General features: G+C 38.6%; 1 protein-coding gene across 1 annotated transcript in view; it reads right to left on the reverse strand.

Moving 5' to 3' along the window:
- The window catches only part of LOC123538529 (uncharacterized), a 194,074-nt gene that overhangs the window by 93,884 nt on the left and 74,161 nt on the right, over positions 1–26,029 (reverse strand). The window contains exon 4 of the mRNA XM_045322688.2: positions 25,764–25,844. Coding sequence (XP_045178623.2) covers positions 25,764–25,844 — 81 coding nt within the window. The remainder of the gene's footprint in view (positions 1–25,763; positions 25,845–26,029) is intronic.

Raw genomic sequence — 26,029 nt, forward strand, 5'->3', positions numbered from 1 at the left:
GGCGGAATTTAGTGGAAAACAGGTTTGCCACTGTCCTGTTCATTTGTTCACCATTTTGGTGGCATTTTGGTGGAAAATTGTCTAAATACTCCACCATTGAAAAGGGTGGCATTATAGTGGCAAATCTAGGGACAGGAATTTAAACAGTGCCAAATACATAAAACAAGTGACTGAGTATTGCAGTGACAATACAGAAGTCCCTACCAGTGGCCTTGAGCTTTAACCGACAAGCAAAGATGTGTTGACACACTGTCTCATCACGCGGAATGTTTGTGTGTAGTACTAAGATAATCCATCAATGCACATAAAAGTTATGAAGCAGAAACAACTTTTACTTGACCTTCAACAGTGACCTTGACCTATGACCTACAAGCATAAGTCATGTTAGTGCATAATCTACATATTGCCCTCTATTCCCATACCAAGTTTTATGACCGTAGCTTGAATACTGTCTAAGTAATTGCAGGGTCCAGATTTGCGGACGGACAGACAGATGTTCTTACGAATGGACCTTTATTGGGGATTTCTTTTGTTATAAAGTACCCAACAAGCGAATAAACAGTAAGGAATAGATTGAAATTACTGTCGGTACCCAACAAATGTTCTCTCGTTTGCCTGGACAGAGCTATAATTCCTATAGTTCCCTCTGGTAACCGGTAGGGGACTAATTATCATTCTTTAAATATTTCAACATCAAGGCCATTCTGTCCTTAGACTGCTCACTTGTGTTTCACAGCTTGCTTGAACAGTTTTGTAGATGGTCACACAAAGAAAGTATCTGTGAAATTATTTTGAAATAAGGCCAGTGTTTTCTGACAGGATTTTAAAACAAGAGGGCCAAGATGGCCCTTGTCCCTCACCTGAGTAACACACCATAACAGTGTAAACATGTTTACCTAGTGATTTCATGGAGACAAATATTCTGACCAATTTTCGTTAGGATTGGACGTAAAAATGTGGCCTCTTGAGTGTAAACAAGCATTTTCTTTGATTTGACCTAGTGACCTAGTTTTTTACCCCACATGACCCAGATTCAAACTTTTCCAAAAGACTGCATGATAACAAACATTCTGATCAAATTTTATGAAGATAAAATAAACAAGAGGGCCAAGATGGCCCTAGGTCACTCACCTGATAAACACACCATAACAGTGTAAACATGTTTGACATAGTGATTCCATGGAAACAAATATTCTGACCAATTTTCATTAAGATGGATCAAAAATGTGGTCTCTTAAGTGTAAACAAGCATTTTCTTCAATTTGACCTAGTGACCTAGTTTTTGAGCTAAGATTACCTACATTCAAATTTGACCTAGATTTGATCATGGCAATCATTCTGACTAAATTTCATCAACCTTGATTAAAAAATACAGCCTCTATCGCATACAAAACGTTTTTCTTTGATATATCCTAGCGACCTAGTTTTTGACCCCAGATGACCGATACTCAAACTTGACCTTTACTTCATCAAGGCTAGCATTCTGACCAAATTTCATGAAGATCAATTATTGAAAAATACAGTCTCCATTGCATATACAAAGGTTTTTCTTTGATTTGACCTAGTGACCTAGTTTTTGACCACAGATGACCCATATTCTAACTTGACCTAGATTTCGTCGAGGCAATCATTCTGACTAAATTTTATGAGAACCCAGTGTAAAATGCAGCCCCTATTGCATACACAAGGTTTTTCTTTAATTTGACCGGGTGACCTAGTTTTTTATCCCATACGACCCATATTCAAAATCCATCTAGATTTCATATAGACAAACATTCTGATTAAATTTCATGAAGATCCGGTGTAAAATGCAGCCCCTATTGCATACACAAGGGTTTTATTTGATTTGACCTAGTTTTTAATCCCAGATGACCCATATTCAAACTTGACCTAGATTTTATCAAGGCAATCATTCTGACCAAAATTCATGAAGATCAATTGAAAAATACAGCCTCTATCGCATACACAAGATTTTTCTTTGATTTGACCTAGTGACCTAGTTTTTGGCCCCAGATGACCCATTTTCAAAACTGGCCTAGATTTCATCAAGGTCATCATTCTGACCAAATTTCATGCAGATCAGTTGAAAAATACAGCCTCTATCGCACACATAAGGTTTTTCTTTGATTTGACCTAGTGACCTACTTTTTAACCCCAGATAACCTATTTTTTCGAACTCAGCCTAGATTTCATCAAGGTAATCATTCTGATCAAAATTCATTAAGATAAAATGAAAAATACAGCTTCTATCACATACACAAGGTTTTTCCTTGATTTGACCTAGTGACCTAGTTTTTGACCCCGGGTGGCCCATTTTCGAACTTGGCCTAGATTTCATCAAGGTTATCATTCTGACAAAATTTCATGAAGACCAATTAACAAGAGCTGTCTACATAGGATGACACATGCCCCCGATGGCACTTTAAATGAATAGTTATGGCCGATGTTTGAGTTTAGGACCTTTGACCTACGGAGCTGGGTCTTGCGCACGACACGTCGTCTTACTGTGTCACACATTTATGCGTAGTTATTTTAAAATCCATGCATGAATGACAAAGATTTGGACCGGACACGCCCATCAATGCACTATCATGAAAAAAGACCTTTAACATCTAACTGTGACCTTGACCTTTGAGCTACGGACCTGGGTCTTGCGCATGACACGTCGTCTTACTGTGGTACACATTCATGCCAAGTTATTTGAAAATCCATCCATCGATGACAAAGATATGGACCGGACACGCCCATCAATGCACTATCCCTTAATGTCTAAGTGTGACCTTGACCTTTGAGGTACGGACCTGGGTCTTGCCCGCGACACGTCATCTTACTGTGGTACACATTCATGCCAAGTTATTTGAAAATCCATCCATCGATGACAAAGATATGGACCGGACACGCCCATCAATGCAATAACCTTTAATGTCTAAGTGTGACCTTGACCTTTGAGCTACGGACCTGGGTCTTGCGCGCGACACGTCGTCTTACTGTGGTACACATTCATGCCAAGTTATTTGAAAATCCATCCATCGATGACAAAGATATGGACCGGACACGAAAAATACGGACAGACCGACAGACCGACAGACAGACGGTTCAAAATCTATATGCCTCCCTTATGGGGCATAAAAATACAGCCTCTATCGCTTACACAAGGTTTTCCTTGATTTGACCTTGTGACCTAGTTTTTGACCCAAGATGACCCATTTTCAAACTCGGCCTAGACTTCATCAAGGTAATCATTCTGACCAAAATTCATGAAGATAAAATGAAAAATACAGCCTCTATCGCATACACAAGGCTTTTCCTTGATTGGACCTAGTGACATAGTTTTTGACCCCGGGTGACCCATTTTCGAACTTGGCCTAGATTCCATCAAGGTAATCATTCTGACAAAATTTCATGAAGATCAATTGAAAAATACAGCCTCTATCGCATACACAAGGTTTTTCTTTGATTTGACCTAGTGACCTAGTTTTTGGCCCCAGATGACCCATTTTCAAAACTGGCCTAGATTTCATCAAGGTTATCATTCTGACTAAAATTCATGAAGATCAGTTGAAAAATACAGCCTCTATCGCATACACAAGCTAAATGTTGATGGACGACAGACAGACGACTCAGGTGAGCTAAAGATGTGCCCCCTATGTTGTAAACAAGCTTATTCTTTTATTTGACCTGGTACCTAGTTTTTGACCCCGTATGACCCAGTTTCAAACTTGGCCTAGAAATCATCAAGTTAAACATTCTGACCAAGTTCATGAAGATAGGTCATAAATGCCTCTAGGTTGTTAACAAGCTTTTCCTTTGATTTGACCTGATGACCTAGTTTTTTAAACCACCATGACCCAGTTTCGATCCAGGCCTAGACATCATCAAGATAATCATTCTGTGCAAGTTTGTATCAAATCACAGCATAAATGAAACCTCTATATGACTGAAAGGGCCAAAATAGAAAATTTTAACTCTAGAACCCATGATGGAATCTAGCCGGTTTTTGAAAGGAACTGAGATCTTATTGTGACTTAAGCTGTGTGTAAGTGTGGTTAAAACCAAATACTATGGTGTTCCCAGGGTAAAAAATAACAAAAATTTTGGCTCTTTGAGGGGTAAATCAGGGGCTGTAACTCCGGAACCTATGATTGGATCTGAAAGATTCATCATGGAATCCAATATTTATTGTTGTTGAAGATATTTTGCAAGTTTGTATCAAATTAAACCATAAATGAAGTCTCTATATGGCTGCAAAAGCCAAAACAGCAAATATTTACCCTTTAAGTGGCCATAACCCTGGAACCCATGATGGGATCTGGCCAGTTTTCGAAAGCAACCGAGATATTATGCCAGTACAAGTTGTGTGCAAGTTTGATTAAAGTTGATTGCAAAATGTGGTCTCTATCATATTCAAAAGCCAAAAATGGCAAATTTTGGCCCTTTAAGGGGCCATAACTCTGGAACCCATGATGGGATCCGGCCAGTTTTCAGAAAGAACCAAGATATTATGCCATGATGGGATCTGGCCAGTTTTCGAATGGAACCGAGATATTATGCCCATACAAGTTGTGTGCAAGTTTAATTAAAATCAAATAAAAAACAAGGCAGTCTGAAAGACAGCTAAATCCCCCGCCACTGCTATGGATAGTGAAAGGGTAAAACCTTTGATTTTAGCTGTGACCTTGACCTTGAACTGACATGGCTGACTCATGAATTCTGCACAACGTCTTGATGAGGTGATCATTTGACCAAAGTTTCATGAAAATCCTTCAAGGGGTTTAGGAGATACAGAGCTGAAACCTTTGACCTTCAGTTGTGACCTTGACCTTGAGTTGACATGGCTGATTCATGAGTTCTTGATGAGGTGATCATTTGACCCAAGTTTGATGAAAATCCTTCAAGGGGTTAAGGAGATACAGAGTGGACACGAAATGGAAGGCTCAAACCTTCGACCCTTAGTTGTGACTGTGACCTTGAGCTGGCATGGTTGACTCATAATTTCTGCACATCGTTCTGATGAGGTAATCATTTGACCCTAGTTTTATAAAATTCCTTCAAGGGGTTTAGGAGATATAGAGCGGACATGAAATGGAAGGCTCAAACCTTTGACCTTCAGTTGTGACCTTGACCTTGAGCAGACATGGCTGACTCATAAGTTCTGCACATCGCCTTGATGAGGTGACCATTTGACCCAAGTTTGATGAAAATCCTTCAAGGGGTTTAGGAGATATAGAGGGGGCACAAAATGGAAGGTTCAAACCTTTGACCCTAAGTTGTGACCTTGACCTTGAGCCAGCATGACTGACTGATGGTTCTGCACATCCTCTTGAGGAGGTGATCACTTGACCCAAGTTTTATAAAATTCCTTCAAGGGGTTTAAGAGATATAGAGCAGACACAAAATGGAAGGCTCAAACCTTTGATCTTGCGTTGTGACCTTGACCTTGAGCCGGCATGGCTGACTCATGGGTTCTGCACATCGTCTTGATGAGGTGATCATTTGACCCAAGTTTTATAAAATTCCTTCAAGGGCTTTAGGAGATATAGAGCGGACACAAAATGGCAGGCTCAAACGTTTGACCTTGAGTTGTGACCTTGACCTTGAACTGACAAGGCTGACTCATGGGTTCTGCACATCGTCTTAATTAGGTGATCATTTGACCCAAGTTTCATGAAAATCCTTCAAGGGGTTTAGGAGATATGGACCGGACACGATTTTGTTACGGACGGAAGGACGGAAAGACGGACAGAAGGATGGACGGAAGGACGGATAGACGGACGGAAGGATGCAGACCATTCCTATAATCCCTCCACCACGGCGGGGGATTAAAAATGTGGTCTCTATCATGCTCACAAGGAAATCGTGTTCACAAGGTAAAAATTACCAAATTTTGGCTCTTTTGGGGGTCAATCAGGGGCTGTATCTCTGGAACCTATGATTGGATCTGAAAGATTCATCATGGAATCCAAGATTTATTGTTGTTGAAGATATTTTACAAGTTTGTATCAAATTAAACCATAAATGAAGTCTCTATATGGCTGCAAAAGTCAAAATAGCAAATTTTTGCCCTTTAAGGGGTCATAACTCTGGAACCCATGATGGGATCTGGCCAGTTTTTGCAAGCAGCCTAGATATTATGCCAATACAAGTTGTGTGCAAGTTTGATTAAAGTTGATTGCAAAATGTGGTCTCTATCGTGTTCAAAAGCCAAAAATAGCAAATTTTGACCCTTTAAGGGGCCATTACTCTGGAACCCATGATGGGAACTGGCCAGTTTTCGAAAGGAACAGAGATATTATGCCAATACAAGTTGTGCACAAGTTTGATTAAAACTGACTGCAAAATGTGGTATCAATCGTGTTCACAAGCCAGAATAGCAAATTTTGGCCCTTTAAGGGGCCATAACTCTGGAACCTATGACGGGATCTGGTCATTTTTCAGAAAGAACCAAGATATTATGCCAATACAAGTTGTGTGCAAGTTTGATTAAAACTGATTGCAAAATGTGGTCTCTATCGTGTTCATAAGAAATTGTGAACAGACGACAGACAAAGGGTGATCACAAACCTTGTCACTACGGGACAGGTGAGTTAAAAAGTTTCCACTTAATAAACAATGGTTGCTCATGACATTGTATGTTTGCTGGGTGGGAGGGTGTGAAGTGCAGAAGTCAGGGGGATAATATGGGCAAGGGTCAAGATGATTAGGCTAAAAGTATCAAGAAACATGAGAACAGGGGGTAGGACGTAAATGGTGTCTTTTAGTGGTTTAATTGAGAAAATTGTTTCTATCAGGTAAATATGGCGGATTTTGTTGACAAATCATCAGTCTAGGGCAGATATTTTGCTAAGTATGTGAGTTTTTCTTTTACTTTGGAAACATTGCATGTGTGCATTCTGTGACCACGCTATTTATCTCCTCCCGACAATTTACCCCGAGTCAGTACCTGGCGCCGTAAAAAGTTATTGAACGCTTTATATGGAGATAAATAGTTCAAGTCTTGCTCAAGTCCTCTTCTCCAACGATTTTTGTAAAAAACAGTACAAGTTTGACCCAATTTATGATAGCCAAGGCTTTAGAATTATTAATTCTTACTTAAGACTGCATAGCACAAGTGCAAGAACCTATCATTGCCGATTTTTTCTTGTTTAAGTCGATTTCTTTATTTCTCAGAATTGAATTATTGAATTATATAAAATATGCATAATTGTAAGTACATGCTAAATGCAATCAGTAAATTAAAATTGTGAATAGAGGTCCAATGTTATAAGCACTAAACCCGCAACTAGGAAACCAAACTTATATGTTTCCGACAGAACATCACAGTATGTGGTAATCACAATTTACTATTCTAACGTGTAAAATCACAATTACTGATTGCATTTAGCATGTACTTACATAATAAAATTACGCACACCTTATGCAGTGTTTCAGATTAGTGGTCACCCAATGCGACCAAAAATCGGACTGTGCAAGTAAAAATCATAAGCTGGGAGCCCAGGAAATAATGCATGAGCATGCACACATAATTGCATTTAAATGCCATCTTATCCCGTTCCAGGTTTCCGGAAATCCGTTTCAGACCGTTCCACTTTTTGTTATCAGTTTCATTTATTTCAAAATGTTCCGACGTGGTTTTTACAATACACAGTGTATTATAAGTGCAACAGAATCACATCAGAATGTCCAAATTTTGCATTGAATAATTTTTATTCCCCAAATTCCATACTTTAAATCACTGAACGATGTTGGCGTTTAAAATATATTTTATGTCGCATCCATTGTGGAAACAAAGCAAGTCAATTACTGTCACAATAATTTATTAATTCGGGAACGGCTGCGAAAAACATCACAATTAAGTCCAATTACTGTCCTGCAAACATCGCTACTTTCACAGGTTATTACCATTTAATTTGCAGCGAATGCAAAAAGCATAAGGGAGCTGCGCGTTATGAAAATGAACTGGTCAACACACTTAGCACATAAATCAAAGGCATGTTTGTCGCGTGTTGATTAAATCTATTAAGTAAACAATACTGCCTTAATTGACCATGCAGTTATTGGAAAACAATGACCTTTGATTGGCTGAGAGCGTAAAGCAGCCACCGCAAACTCCGCCTTTGATTGACAGGCAAAATATCTTCTGAAAGGGTAATTCTTTTGTGTAATCGGTAAGTTCATGTTTGACAATTTTTTTATGCATCCCAGGGAATCGTGGTTGGTATATTTTGGCGTCCTTTTCCAAAAAGTATGCGTACAAACACGCAGAATTAAGTGTTTCCATGAACCCTGACACCGGTGTCATGGCCTCACCGATGTAACGAGTTTGACAATGTAAAACGTGCAGTTTTTAGTTGTTTCTTGTTATGATGTAGCAGTTTATTCAAGGTGTTTCAAAACCTCCATCAAAGCCATACCTGTAGGAAGTTATTTACACAGGTTATTACCAGTTACTATGATGTGTTCATAAACAGCTCTTTCACTAAAGCTTATTAGTGACCTACATGATATTTAACATGATACCTAACAGTTGTTGTGTTCATGACGTTTACTTAGAAGAGACTGTCACTTATTTTAATACTGTATGTTCTTGAAAAAATAAAATTCATTTTCAGATTCTTTATTCTTTTTATCTAACTTTAAAGTAAGAGCACTGATTTTCATTTTAGATAGAATAATAAAATTCCTTGTCTTCAAAGACCTTTCAGAAATTATGCAATGGTGGTTTTTATGGCTTATATATTTATGTGATATTTGTAATTCAGTATTTATTCTCCCAATTATACCATTCAAATAGCTGGGGCTACCAAGTTTCAAGCTGGGCTACCAAAATTTTCAGTCTAGGAGCCCAGCTGGCTACCAAGTTTAAAAGTTAATCTGAAACACTGTTATGTAATTCAGTATAACACAATAAGACAAGAGCTCCGCCAAGCGGGGAAATATACGCCCGAAAGGGTTACATCAGAGGATGGGAGAAAAATTTAAAGAACTTGACTGTTGAAGCCCAAAGGACAGGAACAACAAAGGGAAGAAATTCCCAAAAAAAGTCCACAAAAAAATCCTTACCAGGTACAGGTATGTCAAAATACACCTAAACATTTGAGGTATCATCCATGTTGTACCACAGAAAAGTGGTCTTGGTTTTTCCCTACATCCAATAATAAAAAAGTTTCAAAATAAGCTATTTATAGTAACATAAAAGGGAAGTAATTCAATTTTCTTTTATTGTAAGTGAACAACAAGAGGGCCAAGATGGCCCTAGGCTGCTCACCTGTGTAACAAGCCATAACAGTGTAAACATGTTTTACCGAGTGATTACATGGAAACAAATATTCTGACCAATTTTCAGTCAGATTGGACCAAAAAACATGGCATCTTGAGTGTAAACAAGCATTAACTTTGATTTGACCTAGTGACCTAGTTTTTTACCCCACATGACCCAGATACGAACTTGTCCAAGACTTCATGATAAACATTCTGACCAAAATTTATGAAGATAGAATAAAAAAATGTGTCCCCTAGAGTGTAAACAAGCTTATTCTTTGATCTGACCTGGTGACCTAGTTTTTGACCCCACATGACCCAGATAAAAATTCATATGATATTTCATGCAGACAAACATTCTGACCAAGTTTCTTGCACATCAAATGAACAAGAGTGTTTACACGCTTTTCCTTTGATTGACTGGGTGACCTAGTTTCTGACCCCATATGACCCAGTTTCAAACTTGGCCAAGGAACCATCAAGAGAAACATTCTGACCAAGTTTCATGAAGATAGGGTCATAAATGGGGCCTCTAGGTTGTTTACAAGCTTTTCCTATTATTTGACCTGATGACCTAGTTTTTGACCCAACATGACCTTGTTTCGATCCAGGCCTAGAGATCATCAAGATAATCATTCTGTGCAAGTTTGTATCAAATCAAAGCATAAATGAAACCTCTATATAGCTGAAAAGGCCAAAATAGAAAATTTTGCGACATTTAGGGGCAGTAACTCTAGAACCCATGATGGAATCTAGCCAGATTTTGAAACGAACCCAGATCTTATTGTGAACTAAATTGTGTGTAAGTGTGGTTAAAATCAAATATAAAATGTCACTTCTATCGTGTTCACAAGGTAAAAATTACCAAATTTTGGCTCTTTTAGGGGTCAATCAGGGGCTGTATCTCTGGAACCTATGATTGGATCTGAAAGATTCATCATGGAATCCAAGATTTATTGTTGTTGAAGATATTTTGCAAGTTTGTATCAAATTAAATCATAAATGAAGTCTCTATATGGCTGCAAAAGTCAAAATAGCAAATTTTGGACCTTATAGGGGCCATAACTCTGGAACCCATGATGGGATCTGGCAAGTTTTCGAAAGGAACCGAGATATTATGCCAATACAAGTTGTGTGCAAGTTTAATTGAAGTTGATTGCAAAATGTGGTCTCTATCACATGGTTCATACAGAATATCAGAGACAAAATTCAAGTACTTTTCAAGGACTTTTCAAGGACTTTTTACAATTTTTCAAGCACTATTTTTTTTCAAAACCACAACCTAATCTGAACAACTTTTATTACGTAATGCAAAAATAAAACAACCATCACTTGTCACACCTTTGAAAATGACGTAATTCGATTATTAGATTGATGTGATTCACTATTTTGCTGAGGTTTAACGCTTTTCTTGTGATTTTTTAGCGCACTCCTACTAATGATACCTCAAAATTTTGTCACTCGACGTACAAATACACTTCGTTCTGTCTGCTCTATAGGGCTTCAGCCACTGTTTATATTTGTCTTTTGTCTCCCGCTTACTTGAGTAAACATGTTTATTTTTCTTACACATTTTAATTCACTGGAAACATGCGCAAATAGCTAAAAATTGCGAGTTATTATTCTCCGTATTTTTTAAACGGAAACGGAAACAAGCAAACGGTGATACAGTAGAAATAGCACTCTGTAAATATCGATAAAGTGTGGCCATAGACCACTATAATAGCATACGAGTGACCCGATCCTGCAATTTCACGAATTTATTTTCATTTTCTCCGATTTATTTTAAGCCTTAAATTCTTTTTACAAAGCAAAGTTACGGAAAGAATATTTTCAAGGAGTGAAAGGTCAAATTCAAGGAGTTTTTTTCAAAATTCAAGTACTTTTCCAGGTTTTTTTTAGGGTTTTTGTCATTTTCAAGAAGTTTTCAAGGACTACCATCGAATTCAAGGACTTTTCAAGGTCTGTGCGAACCCTGTATCATGTTCACAAGCAAAAAATAGCAAATTTTGGCCCTTTAAGGGGCCATAACTCTGGAACCCATGATGGGATCTGGCCAGTTTTTGAAAGGAGCCTAGATATTACACTAATACAAGTTGTGTGCAAGTTTGATATAAGTTGTTTGCAAAATGTGGTATCTATTGTGTTCACAAACCAAAAATAGCAAATTTTGGCCCTTTAAGGGGCCATAACCCTGGAACCCATGAAGGGATCTGGCCAGTTTTCGAAAGGAACTGAGATATTATGCCAATACAAGTTGTGTGCAAAATGTGGTCTCTATCATGTTCACAAGCCAAAAATGGCAAATTTTGGCTCTTTAAGGGGCCATAACCCTGGAACCCATGATGGGGTCTGGCCAGTTTTCAAAAGGAACCGAGATATTATGCCCATACAAGTTGTATGGAAGTTTAATTAAAATCAAATACAAAATGTGGTCTCTATCGTGCTCACAAGGAAATTGTGAACAGACAGACGGACGACGGATGGACAACGGACGAAGGGCGATCACAAAAGCTCACCCTGTCACTATGTGACAGGTGAGCTAAACAAGAGCACCGCCGTGCGGGTGCTGACGCTCATCTGATTTTTTTGTATAATAGAAATATTGTCCTACCCATGATTTTCTAAGTCTAAAAAGGGCCATCATTCTTGCAAAAAGCAGGACAGAGTTATATTTCTTGATGTACAGCGTCCGCTTATGATGGTGAAAAATTGTTGCAAGTTTTAAAGCAATAGCTTTGATAGTTTATGAGAAAAGCTGACTTAAACATAATACTCAACCAGGAAAACTGATTTTCTAAGTCCAAAAGGGGCAATAATTATTGCAAATAGCAGGATGGAGTTATGTTTCATGCTGTAAAGGGTCAGCTTATGATGGTGAACAAGTGTTGCAAGTTTCAAAGCAATAGCTTTGATAGTTTAAGAAAAAAGATTGACCTAAACATAAAACTTAACCAAGAAATCTGATATTTTCTAAGTCCAAAAGGGGCCATAAATCTTGCAAAAGGCAGGATGGAGTTATGTTTCTTGCTGTACAGGGTCAGCTTATGATGGTGAACAAGTGTTACAAGTCTTAAAGCAATAGCTTTGATAGTTTAGGAGAAAAGCTGACCTAAACATAAAACTTAACCAAGAAAACTGATTTTCTAAGTCAACAAGAGCTGTCTCCATAGGATGACACATGCCCCCGATGGCACTTTGAATGAATAGTTATGGCCGATGTTAGAGTTTAGGACCTTTGACCTACGGAGCTGGGTCTTGCGCACGACACGTCGTCTTACTGTGTCACACATTCATGTGTAGTTATTTTAAAATCCATGCATGAATGACAATGATATGGACCGGACAGGCCCATCAATGCACTTTCATGAAAAATGACCTTTAATGTCTAAGTGTGACCTTGACCTTTGAACTACAGACCTGGGTCTTGTGTGCGACACATCGTCTTACTGTGGTACACATTCATGCCAAGTTATTTGAAAATCCATCCATCGATGACAAAGATATGGACCGGACACGCCCATCAATGCACTATCCTTTAACGTCTAAGTGTGACCTTGACCTTTGAGCTACAGACCTGGGTCTTGCGCGCGACATGTCGTCTTACTGTGGTACACATTCATGCCAAGCTATTTGAAAATCCATCCATCGATGACAAAGATATGGTCCGGACACGCCCATCAATGCACTATCCTTTAACGTCTAAGTGTGACCTTGACCTTTGAGCTACGGACCTGGGTCTTGCGCGGGACACGTCGTCTTACTGTGGTTCACATTCATGCCAAGTTATTTGAAAATCCATCCATCAATGACAAAGATATGGACCGGACACGCCCATCAATGCACTATCCTTTAATGTCTAAGTGTGACCTTGACCTTTGAGCTACGGACCTGGGTCTTGCGCGCGACACGTTGTCTTACTGTGGTACACATTCATGCCAAGTTATTTGAAAATCCATCCATCGATGACAAAGATATGGACTGGACACGAAAATTGCGGACAGACTGACAGACCGACAGACTGACAGACCGACAGACGGTTCAAAAACTATATGCCTCCCTTCGGGGGCATAAAAAGGTGCAATAATTCTTGCAAAAAGCACGATGGAGTTATGTTTCTTGATGTACAGGGTCAGCTTATGATGGTGAACAAGTGTTGTAAGTTTCAAAGCAATAGCTTTGATAGTTTAGGAGAAAAAGTTGACCTAAACATAAAACTTAACCAAGAAATCTGATATTTTCTAAGTACAAAAAGGGGCATAAATCTTACAAAAAGCAGGATGGAGTTATGTTTCTTGCTGTACAGGGTCAGCTTATGATGGTAAACAAGTGTTCCAAGTTTCAAAGCAATAGCTTTGATAGTTTAGGAGAAAAGCTGACCTAAACATAAAACTTAACCAGGCAACGCCGACGCCGACACCGACGCCAATCAAGTGATGACAATAACTCATCATTTTTTTTTTCAAAAAATCAGATGAGCTAAAATAGGATCTGCCAAATAAAAAAAGAGCACTGCAATGCAGAGCAATATACACAAAGCAAAGCCATATATGACCTTTGACCCCTAAGTGTGACCTTGATGTTGAAGCAAGTCATCCAAAACATGCGCTCTGCACGTTGTCTCGGTGTGGCAAACATTTGTGCCAGGATTCTTTGAGATCCTTCAAGCAGTTCAAGAGTTACAGAGCGGACACGAAACAAACTGATATGACCTTTGACCCCTAAGTGTGACCTTGACCTTGAACCAAGACATTCAAAACATGCACTCTGGACGTCATCTCGGTGTGGTGAACATTTGTTTCAAGGTTTTTTGAAATCCTTCAAGGGGTTCAAGAGTTACAGAGCAGACAGACAGATGGACGGACACCGTGCGTATAACATAATATGTCCCTTCGGGCGTATAATAAATCATCCTTAACTTGTCTTATGAACTGCTAGCTTGCAAATATGAAACGTCACAACTGAAAACGCTTCGGCTATCGAAATGTTTTGTGGTAACTGAAATCGACTTTAATTGTTTAAGAAAAAATCGGCAATAAAAGGTTCTTGCACTTGTGCTATGCAATTATAAGTAAGAATTAATAATTCTAAAGCCTTGGCTATCATACATTGGTCGAATTTGTACTGTTTTTTACAAAAATCGTTGGAAAAGTGGCCTTGAGCAGGACATTAACTATTTATCTCCGTATAAAGGGTTCAATAACTTTTTACGGCGCCAGGTACAGACTCGGGGTAAATTGTCGCAAGTAGTTAAATAGCGTGATCACAGAATGCATGTATGTAATGTTTCCAAAGTAAAAGAAAAACTCACATCCTTGGCAAAATATCTGCCCTAGGGTGATGATTTGTCAACAAAATTCGCCATATTTACCTGTCAGACACAATTTTCTCACTTAAACCAACGAAAGACACCATTTACATCCTACCCACTGAAGAATCTAAAAGTAGACAAGAGATCACAGAGTGATCTCAGCGCCCACCATTGGGCAATTTTTGAATGTTCCAAATTTCAAGACTAGCTCAAAATCAAGGTCAGAGTTCATTTAGGTACACAAAACTGTGCATGTGGTCCAAATTTGAAAGTTGTAGCTTGAGAAATGTGAAAGTAGGTCACTAGATCAATTTCAAGGTCAAAGTTCATTTTGGTACACAAAACTATGCATGTGCTTCAAATTTGAAGGCTGTAGCTTGAAAAATGTCAAAGTAGGTACAAGGTAAAAATCAAGGTCAAATTTCAATTCAGAACACAAAACTATGCATGTGGTCCAAATTTGAAGCCTGTAGCTTGAGAAATGTGAAAGTAGGTCACTAGGTCAATTTCAAGGTCAAAGTTCATTTCGGTACAAAAAACTATGCATGTGGTTAAAATTTGAAGGCTGTAGCTTGAGAAATGTGAAAGTAGGTCACTAGGTCAAAATCAAGGTCAAAGTTCATTTCGGAACACAAAACTAAGCATGTGGTCCAAATTTGAAGCCTGTACCTTCAAAAATGTGGAAGTAGGTCACTAGGTCAATGTCAAGGTCAAAGATTATTTCGGTACACAAAACTCATAATGCATGTGGTCCAAATTTGAACCCTGTACCTTCAAAAATGTGAAATAGGTCACTAGTTCAATGTCAAGGTCAAAGTTTATTTCGGTACAAAAAACTATGCATGTGGTCCAAATCTGAAGCCTGTAGCTTGAGAAATGAGAAATAGGTCACAAGGTCAATGTCAAAGTCAAAGTTCATTTCAGTACACAAAACTATGCATGTAGTCCAAATTTGAAGGCTGTAACTTGAGAAATGTGAAAGTAGGTCACTAGGTCAAAATCAATGTCAAATTTCATTTCGGAACAAAAAACTATGCATGTGGTCGAAATTTGAAGGCTGTAGCTTGAGAAATGTGGAAGTAAGTCACTAGGTCAAAATCAAGGTCAAATTTCATTTTGGAATCTTGTTAGAGATCAACTAGGCAATGATACATACCAAATATCAAAGGCCTAGACCTTGAACATTCAGACAAGAAGATTTTTAATTTTTTTTTCCTATATAAGTCAATGTAAAACTTGGGACCCCCTGGGTGGAGCCTCTTTTAAACTAAGGGGCATAATTTGAATAATCTTTGTAAAGGACCACTAGGCAATCCAACATACCAAATATCAAAAGGCTGGGCCTTCCAGTTTCAGACTAGAAGATTTTTCAAGTTTTTCCTATACAAGTCTATATAAACCATTTGTCCTGGGCCTGAGCGGGTCCATATTTGACCCTAGGGGGATATTTTGAACAATATTGGTAGAGGACCACTAGATGATGCTACATACAAAATATCAAAGCCCTAGGCCCTGTGATTTAAGAGTTTTTCCCTATCTAAGTTTATATTAACCATGTGACCCCCAGGGCGGGGCCATATTGGATCCTAGGGGGATAATTTTAATAAACTTGGTACAGCACTATTAAATGATGCTACATACTAAATATCAAAGCACCAGGCCCTGAGGTTTTGGATAAGAAGACTTTTAAAGTTTTTACCTATATAAGTCTATATAAACCATGTGACCCCCGGGGCACGGCCATATTTGACCCTAGGGGGATAATTCTAATAAACTTGGTAGAGCACTATTAAATGATGCTACATACTAAATATCAAAGCACCAGGCCCTGAGGTTTTGGAAATTTATTTATTTATTTGGGTTTTACGGCGCACCAACACAGTATAGGTTATATAGTGCCAAACAGGACTACAAATTTTGGTTCCACATCTCATTTACATCAAAATAAAAACATGAGGTATGGATTCAAAATTTGCATACCTGCTGGAATCACAGAGTTACTGCAAAACCAAGTATTAAGACCCTATCAATCGCCTCTTACGATCATGCAAGGGTAAGGCAGTGGTTCCAATTCTTTTCATACACAGATCGTCCCAGAACCACATGGGGCGAGGTTTTGGATAAGAAGATTTTTAAAGTTTTTCCCTATATAAGTCTATATAAACCATGTGCCCCCTGGGCGGGGCCATATTTGACCCTAGGGAGATAATTTGTGCCAGCTTGGTAGAGAACCACTAGATGATGCTACATTATAAATATCAAAGCCCTAGACTTTGTGGTTTTGGACAAGAAGATTTTCGAAGTTTTTCCTTATATAAGTCTATATAAACCATGTGACCCCCACCCCCCACAGGGCAGGGTCATATCTGACCCTAGGGAAACAAGTGAATGAAGTATTGCCATGCAATACAAAGTCCCCTACTGGAAGGCACCTAATTTTCTCTACTGCAGTATAACATAATGAACTGATATCTGTCAATGATGTATAAACAATATTGTACTACATATACAATATGTTATAACAACACACTTGGATTAAAATGTGCATATATAAAAACCCACAGTTGTTTTCATATTGAATTTTTTTTGGCTGATTATAAAAATGTTATCATGTAAGTTATTTATAGTAACAACAAAGGGAAATTAATCTTTAAAAAAAAAAAAAAAAAAAAAAAAAAAAAATCTATATAATATAAGTCCACAAGAAACTCTTTACCAGGTAGAGATAGGTCAAAATACACCTAAAAATTGGATGTAACATGCATGCTGTACCACAGAAAAGCGGTCTCGATTTTTCTCTACCGCCAGTAATAAAAAAGTTACAATAAAATCTATTTATAGTAACAACAAAGGGACGTAATTCTAAAAACAAGGGTGCCTCATGGTGGTGAACATTTGGTCCAAGTTACATCAAAATCCCTCCATGCATGAAGAAGAAATGTTCCGTACAAAGTCATTCTTGAATTTGACCTTTGACCTCTAAATATGACCTTGACCTTAGACCTAGGGACCTGGTTCTTGCGCATGATATGTTGTCTCATCCAGGGGAATATTTGTGCCAACTGATATCTAAATCCTGCTTTGCATGACAAAGTTATAGACCGGACAGGAAAAAAATCCTCTTGACCTTTGATCTCAAAGTGTGACCTTGACCTTTAAGCTAGGGTACTGGGTGTTGCGCATGACACGTCGTCTCATCATGGGAAACATTTATGCCAAGTAATATTGTAATCCCTTGATGGATGACAGAGTTCTTGATCGGACAGGGAAAAAACCTTATTGACCTTTGACCTCCAATTGTGACCTTGACCTTTGAGCTAAGGGTCTGGGCTTTGCGCAGGACATGTTGTCTCATCATGGGGAACATTTGTGCCAAGTAATATTAAAATCCCTTCATGGATGGCAGAGTTATGGACGGGACAGGAAAAAAACTCTGTTGACCTTTGACCCCCAATTGTGACCTTGACCTTTGAGCTAGGGGTCTGGGATTTGCGCATGACATGTCGTCTCATCATGGGGAACACTTGTGCTAAGTGATATTAAAATCCCTTAATGAATGTCAGAGTTATGGACCGGACACGAAACAGACCCTGTTCATGCTATGATAACATTTGACTGCTAAGTGTGACCTTGACCTTTAAGCTAGGGGTCTGAAAGTTGTGCATGACACATCGTCTTATTATGAGGTACATTTGTGCCAAGAAAAATTAAAATCCCTTCATAGATGGGAGAGTTATGGGCCGGACAGGAAAAAAGCCTTGTTGACCTTTGACCTCTAATTGTGACCTTGACCTTTAAGCTAGGGGTCCAGGTTTTGAGCATGACACGTCGTCTCCTCATGGGGAACATTTGTGCCAAGTAATATTGTTTGTTTGTTTGTTTTGGGTTTAACGCCGTTTTTCAACAGTATTTCAGTCATGTAACGGCGGGCAGTTAACCTAACCAGTGTTCCTGGGTTCTGTACCAGTACAAACCTGTTCTCCGCAAGTAACTGCCAACTTCCCCACATGAATTATCAGAGGTGGAGGACTAATGATTTCAGACACAATGTCGTTTATCAAATAGTCACGGAGAACATACGCCCCGCCCGAGGATCGAACTCGCGACCCCGCGATCCGTAGACCAACGCTCTTACCTACTGAGCTAAGCGGGCGGGCTCCAAGTAATATTGAAATCTCTTCATGGATGGGAGAGTTATGGACCGGACAGGAAAAAAGCCCTGTTGACCTTTGACCTCCAATTATGACCTTGACCTTTGAGCTAGGGGTCCGGGATTTGCGCATGACACATCATCTCATCATGGGGAACATTTGTGCCAAGTAATACTAAAATCCCTTCAAGGATGGGAGAGTTGTGGACCGGACAGGAAAAAAGCCCTGTTGACCTTTGACCTCCAATTGTGACCTTGACCTTTGAGCTAGGGGTCCGGGTTTTGCGCATGACACGTCGTCTCATCATGGGGAACATTTGTGCCAAGTAATATTAAAATCCCTTCATGGATGACAGAGTTATGGACCGGACACGAAATTGCGGACGGACGGACGGACGGACAGACGGACGGACAGACGGACGGACAGACGGACGACGGACGGACGGAATGACGGAAAAGTGCATTCCTATAGTCCCCGAAACTGGTTTTCAACCAGTAGGGGACTAATAATTTGAACAATCTTGGCAGAGGACCACTAGATGATGTAACATACCAAATATCAAAGTCCTAGGCACTGTGGTTTTGGATCAGAAGATTTTCAAAGTTTTTCCCTATATAAATCTATGTAAACTATAAAAATAAACAAAGGGTCATAACTCACTCAAAAATTGTTGAACCAGTCTGATTTTCAGGGGGTCACAACTAGGGTACCAATACATCATTCTGACAAAGTTTGGTCAAAATCCCCCCAGTAGTTTCTGAGGAGATGCAATAACGAGAAATTGTTAACGGAAGAACGGCGGACCACGGTTGCAGACTGATTTGAATAGCCCACCATGTGATGATGGTGGGCTAACAAAATGCTCAAACGGGTCCACTTCCCTCACCTGAAGATGACGTGACTATTAATTCTTGCTTCTAATCAAGTTTGATGAACATCCATTAAGCAGTTCATTTAAATTTAGTTAAAGGGTTCTCCATAGCGCCTTAAAGCCTCCAAGAAGAACCATTTGAACAAATATGAAACAAGAGGGTCATGATGACCCTGGATCGCTCAACTGAGTAATATGAGCTACATGTTTCAAATGTCAAACTGATGATAAAATATTAAGAAAGTCAGTAAGTCATATTCATGGTCAATGAAATTCAGTTTTACGCTTTGTGTGCAAAACTGTGTATGTCATCAAAATTTCAAGGCTGTATTTTAAAAAACAAGAAAGTAGGTCAGTAGGTCAAGGTCACAGTCAAGTGACATCATATTACTTGGGGTCATCAGGTAATTATAATCAAACAGTCTTGGAAATAGGATCAGATGATTTTTTAAGTATTTTTCCTATATAACTCACATAATAACCAAGTGACCCCAGGGGCATAATTTGAACAATTTTGGTAGAGGACTACTAGACAATGCATCACACCAAATATCAAAAGCCTAGGTCGTATGGTTTCAGACAAGAAGATTTTTAAAGCTTTTTCCTATATAGTCTATATAAAACTTGGGACCCACTGGGCAGGGCCTCTTTTCACCCAAGGGGTACAATTTGAACAATTTTGGTTGAGGACCATAAGACAATGCAACAAACCAAATATCAAAGGTCTAAGTGTTGTGGTTTCAGACAAGAAGATTTTTAAACTTTTTTCCCTATATAAGTCTATGTAAAACTGGGACCCCCGGGGCGGGGCCATATTTGACCCTAGGGGGATAATTTGAACAATCTTGGTAGAGGACCACTAGATGATGCTACATAACAAATATCAAAGCCCTAGGCCATGTGGTTTTGTACAAGAAGATTTGCAAAGTTTTCCCTATATAAGTCTATATAAAACATGTGACCCCCGGGGCGGGCCATATTTGACCCTTGGGGGATCATTTGAACAATTTTGGTAGAGGACCACTTGATGATGCTACACACCAGATATCAAAGCCCTAGGCCCTGTGGTTTTGGACAAGAAGATTTTTAAAGTTTGGTGTAATTCTGCCCAGTGGTTTTCAAGAAGATTTTTTTAGAAATTTTCCATACCAAATATCAAAGCCCTAGGCCATGTGATTTTGTACAAGATTTTCAAAGTTTTCCCTATATAAGTCTATATAAACCATGTGACCCTCGGGGCGGGGCCATATTTGACCCTGGGGGGATAATTTGAACAATTTTGGTAGAGGACCACTAGATGATGCTACACACCAGATATCAAAACCCTAGGCCCTGTGGTTTTGGACAAGAAGATTTTTAAAGTTTTTCCTTTCGGTTGCCATGGCAACCAGAGTTCTGCATGGAATTCAATTCTTTGAACAATTTTGAAAGGGGGCCACCTAAGGATCATTCCTGTGAAGTTTGGTGTAATTCTGCCCAGTGGTTTTCAAGAAGAAGATTTTATTAGAAATTGTTGATGCACGACGCACGACGGACATCAAGTGGTCACAATAGCTCACCTTGTCACTTCGTGACAGGTGAGCTAAAAAGTCTATACAAGAATATTACAGACCAAGGTTACCATTTCATTATCCTTGAAGCAATTCATATGTAAATGTCATTTTAAGGTTCTTTTATCTTAAGCTCTGGCAGCCCTTTAAAAATCAGTCAAGCAGACCCTTACCCGGATGGTACACACCACATTAAATGATAATCCTTCAAGTGGTTTACATGAAGACGTCGTTCAAAGGTTTTTCAATTTTTACCTCTGGTGGCCATCAACCTTCTGTAAGGCAGCTGGATGGATTCCTCTAAGTATGTACCATGTTTGGTGAAGATCAAAAAAGAAGTGGTTCACTAAAAAGTTTTGCAAGGGTTTTCCTATTTTCATGCATGGTAACCCTTAAAAGGGGTAAAGTGGAACCATTTGAACAAACTACAGAAAGGTAAGTACAAACATGCTTACAGACCAAGTTTGGTGAAATTCATCACACAGTTCATGAGAAGCTGTTTAAAAGTCCATGTCAGGACGCCACAAACTAAGGCTGGCATACTTCTGAATAATAGTTTAAGATAAGACGTTTAAGTAACAACAGCTGCCTCATGACAGCTTGCTTGACTAACATGCACCTTTCACCATGTTTTAGCCACCTCAATAACTTGTATAAAATTTCAACTCAATATTTGCATAGCTTTTGGAGAGAGCAAATTTGTATGCAAAACTTCAACACTAGAATTGTGATAGTTTTGCTAAATTTCATGTAAGAGTTATGGGACTTAATGCTCTGACCTTGTGTTACTACTTGAAAGATTAGTGTGAAATTTTAATGTAGTATCTTCAAATGTTAAAAACATGGTACGGTACTCTTTGAAAAAAGTTTAACCACAATTTCCAGGTCAAAAAGGTATATAATTCTGAAAATACAGTAGGTAGAGTTATACAACTTGCCACGCTAATACCCTGGTGGCAATGAATTCCATCTGGAATGAGGTGTCGAGAGTGATTAATACAAGTTGAAGAACTTGCTTCACAATCGACCTAAAATAAATTAGTATAAACTAATGAACACTGTCACAATGAGAATATCTTCAGTAATGAAGAAAATATTGGACTTCATAAAAAATTATAACAATACAGATGCAGAATAATGATGCAGATGCTACTGGTTGAGTGCAAGTCTAGAGGGTTGAGCACAATACTGTCGTAACTCCTATTAAATAAAACAAGAGGGCCATGAAGGCCCTGTATCGCTCACCTGACCTATTGACCTAAAGATCAACAAGAATAACATTCTGACCAAGTTTCATTAAGATATGGTCATAAATGTGGCCTCTAAAGTGTTAACTAGCTATTCCTTTGATTTGACCCCGTGACCTAGTTTTTGACTCAACATGACCCAGATTCGAATTTGACCTAAAGATCATCAAGATTAACATTCTGACTAAGTTTCATGAAGATACAGTCATAAATGTGGCCTCTAGAGTGTTAACAAGCTTTTCCTTTGATATGACCTAGTGACCTAGTTTTTGACCCCATCTAACCCAGATTTAAACTTGACCTAAAGATCATCAAGATTAACAATCTGACTAAGTTTCATTAAGATATGGTCATAAATGCGGCCTCTACAGTGTTAACTAGCTTTTCCTTTGATTTGACCTGGTGACCTAGTTTTTAATCCGACATGACCCAGATTCAAATTTGTCCTAAAGACCATCAAGTTTAACATTCTGACTAAGTTTCGTGAAGATATAGTCATAAATATGGCCTCTAGAGTGTTAACAAGCTTTTCCCTTGATGTGACCTGGTGACCTAGTTTTTGACCCACACTAACCCAGATTTGAACTTGAGCTATAGATCATCAAGATTAACATTTTGACAAAGTTTCATTAAGATAAGGTCATAAATGTGGCCTCTACAGTGTAAACTAGCTTTTCCCTTGATGTGACCTGGTGACTAGTTTTTGACCCCACCTAACCCAGATTTGAACTTGAGCTATAGATCATCAAGATTAACATTTTGACAAAGTTTCATTAAGATAAGGTCATAAATGTGGCCTCTACAGTGTAAACTAGCTTTTCCTTTGATTTGACCTGGTAACCTAGTTTTTTAACCTACATGACCCAGATTCAAACTGGACCTTAAGATCATCAATATTAACATTCTGACCAAGTTTCATGAAGATACAGTCATAAATGCGGCCTCTACAGTGTTAACAAGCTTTTCCTTTGATTTGGCCTGGTGACCTAGTTTTTGAACCCAGATAACCCAATAGCGAACACGTCCAAGATTTTATTAAGGGTAACATTCTGACCAAGTTTCATTAAGATCGGGCCAAAATTGTGACCTCTAGAGTGTTAACAAGCTTTTTCTTTGATTTGACCTGGTGACCTAGTTTTTGACCCCAGATGACCCAATATCAAACTTGTCCAAGATTTTATTTAGGGTAACATTCTGACCAAGTTTAATTAAGATCGGGCCAAAATTGAGACCTTTAGAGTGTTAACAAGCTTTTCCTTTGATTTGATCCGGTGACCTAGTTTTTGACCCCAGATGACCCAATATCGAACTCGTCCAAGATTTTATTGAGGGTAACATTCTGACCAAGTTTCATAAAAATTGGGCCAAAATTGTGACCTCTAGAGTGTTAACAAGCTTTTCCTTTGATTTGACCTGGTGACCTAGTTTTTGACCCCAGATGACCCAATATCGAACTCGTCCAAGATTTTATTGGGGGTAACATTCTGACCAAGTTTCATTAAGATTGGGCCAAAAATGTGACCTCTAGAGTGTTAACAGTCAAATTGTTGACGACGGACGGACGGACGGACGGACGGACGACGGACGACGACGGACGACGGACACAGGGCGATCACTAAAGCTCACCTTTGAGCACTTCGTGCTCAGGTGAGCTAAAAAGAGCTATGGCAGTATTGCGCTCAACCTTTAATTTCAAAGTTTAATTTAATTTAGAGCCCTCCTTATTCTTCGACCAGTAAAGCTAAAAATGTTGATGCAGGATAATGGCTGATAAATTATGGATGCGAGACCATCCACCTTTACTAATAGTTCATGCTGGACCTTTTGTTCAGGTGAGTTAACAAGAGCACTGCCATGTGGAATAAAATACATATGAAGCAATGTGCCTTTCAAGTTTGAGGACCATATGTCTCAATGCATTCTGAAGTTATTAAGCAGAGATAGTATTGCAAACAGACAGACAGACAAAGAAGCACCATCACGTAATATATCTAAATAACCACAAAGCACGACAGTGACCATGACCACTGGCTAAGTTTACATCAGATTGTTCTCAAAATGGTTGTTGTGTTACCATTCACTGTGACCTTGACCTTTGACCCACTTAGCTCTAAGTTAAAGTGTCATTTAATGCCCTTGAGCAATGTGCTTGCTGTGCTTGAGGGTTGTATGTTGACGAGATATTGAGCAGAAACTAATTTTGTACAGTCACTGTGACCTTGACCTTTTGCTCACTGGCCTCAAAAACCATTAGGGTAATTCACTGCCAATTTGCAATATGTCTGCAGTAATTTTTACCACTGATCTGGGAATGGGGATGGGCGTTATTAATTAGGAAATATGTGTCCAAAAACACCCACACTTGGAATTATTAAGAAAGTCATATTTCCATGACTATTTTACATTTAAGAAAAAATGGTCATCAATGTGTTCCATGAGCATATTTCCTTGTGCTTCAAATGTTTAAGGTTCCTGGAATATAAATTAACACTCAGACTTAAGCCATCTGGGATACTTACTGCCATATCCTTGGAGATCAGTCTGAAACCCATCTATAATTTATGGGAAAAAACAGGATTTAGTTTCTTTATGGGCATTGTGGATAGCTGATGCCAAACTATGCATGTCCAAATTCTCTTGTTTTGTATTACTATCTGTATAAGCCATGCCAAGGTCTATATTGTTCAACCACAGTCTATCCATAGTCCACTCTTGGTGGCCTCTTTGACTTTTCATATTCTTGATCATACTTTATTTTTGCTGTGATTTGCCATTTTAGGCTCTTTAACGCATTAGATAAACCACCTTGTATTGCCGAATTGGTGTTATTTCTACTTTGCAGGCACAGCCATTATTTGTTACACAGTAAACAAACTGATTGTTGTCGTATGAATTGGTAAATTTAACTGATTGTTGTTGTATGAACTGGTAAATTTAACTGATTGTTGTCGTATGAATTGGTAAATTTAACTGATTATTGTTGTATGAACTGGTAAATTTAACTGGTCGATTTGGTTGATGTTGCGCATATTAATTAGATGTAAAAACAAGAGCTATCCGTAAAACAGCACGCTGTAAGTGCTTGACTCTGAATTAGAGCTTTGCCAGTAAAAACTTTATAAAACTTTAACCAAGAAAAATTTACGTTAAAAAGGGGCATAACTCTGTCAAAATTCAAATCAGAGTTATGGGGATTCTTTCTCCTGTTGTAGACTTTGATAGTAAATAACTGTTTTAAGTTTCAAGTGAATAGCTTTGATGGTAACAGAAATATCTAACTTTATCAAAAACTTTTAACCAACGGCGACGGCGGTGCCGGAGCGAGTGCAATAGCTCTACTTTTTCTTCGAAAAGTTGAGCTAAAAAGTGATATACCTTTGATAGCATCAGCACATTCAGCATAGCCAGGGTCTAACATAAGTTCTGTATCACTGTCATATCCACCTACAGGTCCTTCTAAAACAAGCAAAATAGTAAGGTATGTATTTAGAAAGGAAACTAACTGGATGCAATCTAAGATTAGAACTTTTCATGCACTTTCTCATAGATTTATCAGAGACATGAAGGGAGGGTAGAATACACAATGCCTAGGAAAATACACATTTGAGTATGCATTGAATAACTTAACACTTCCTGCTATA

Source organism: Mercenaria mercenaria, chromosome 18 (assembly GCF_021730395.1).
Source record: "Mercenaria mercenaria strain notata chromosome 18, MADL_Memer_1, whole genome shotgun sequence".
NCBI lineage: Eukaryota > Metazoa > Mollusca > Bivalvia > Venerida > Veneridae > Mercenaria > Mercenaria mercenaria.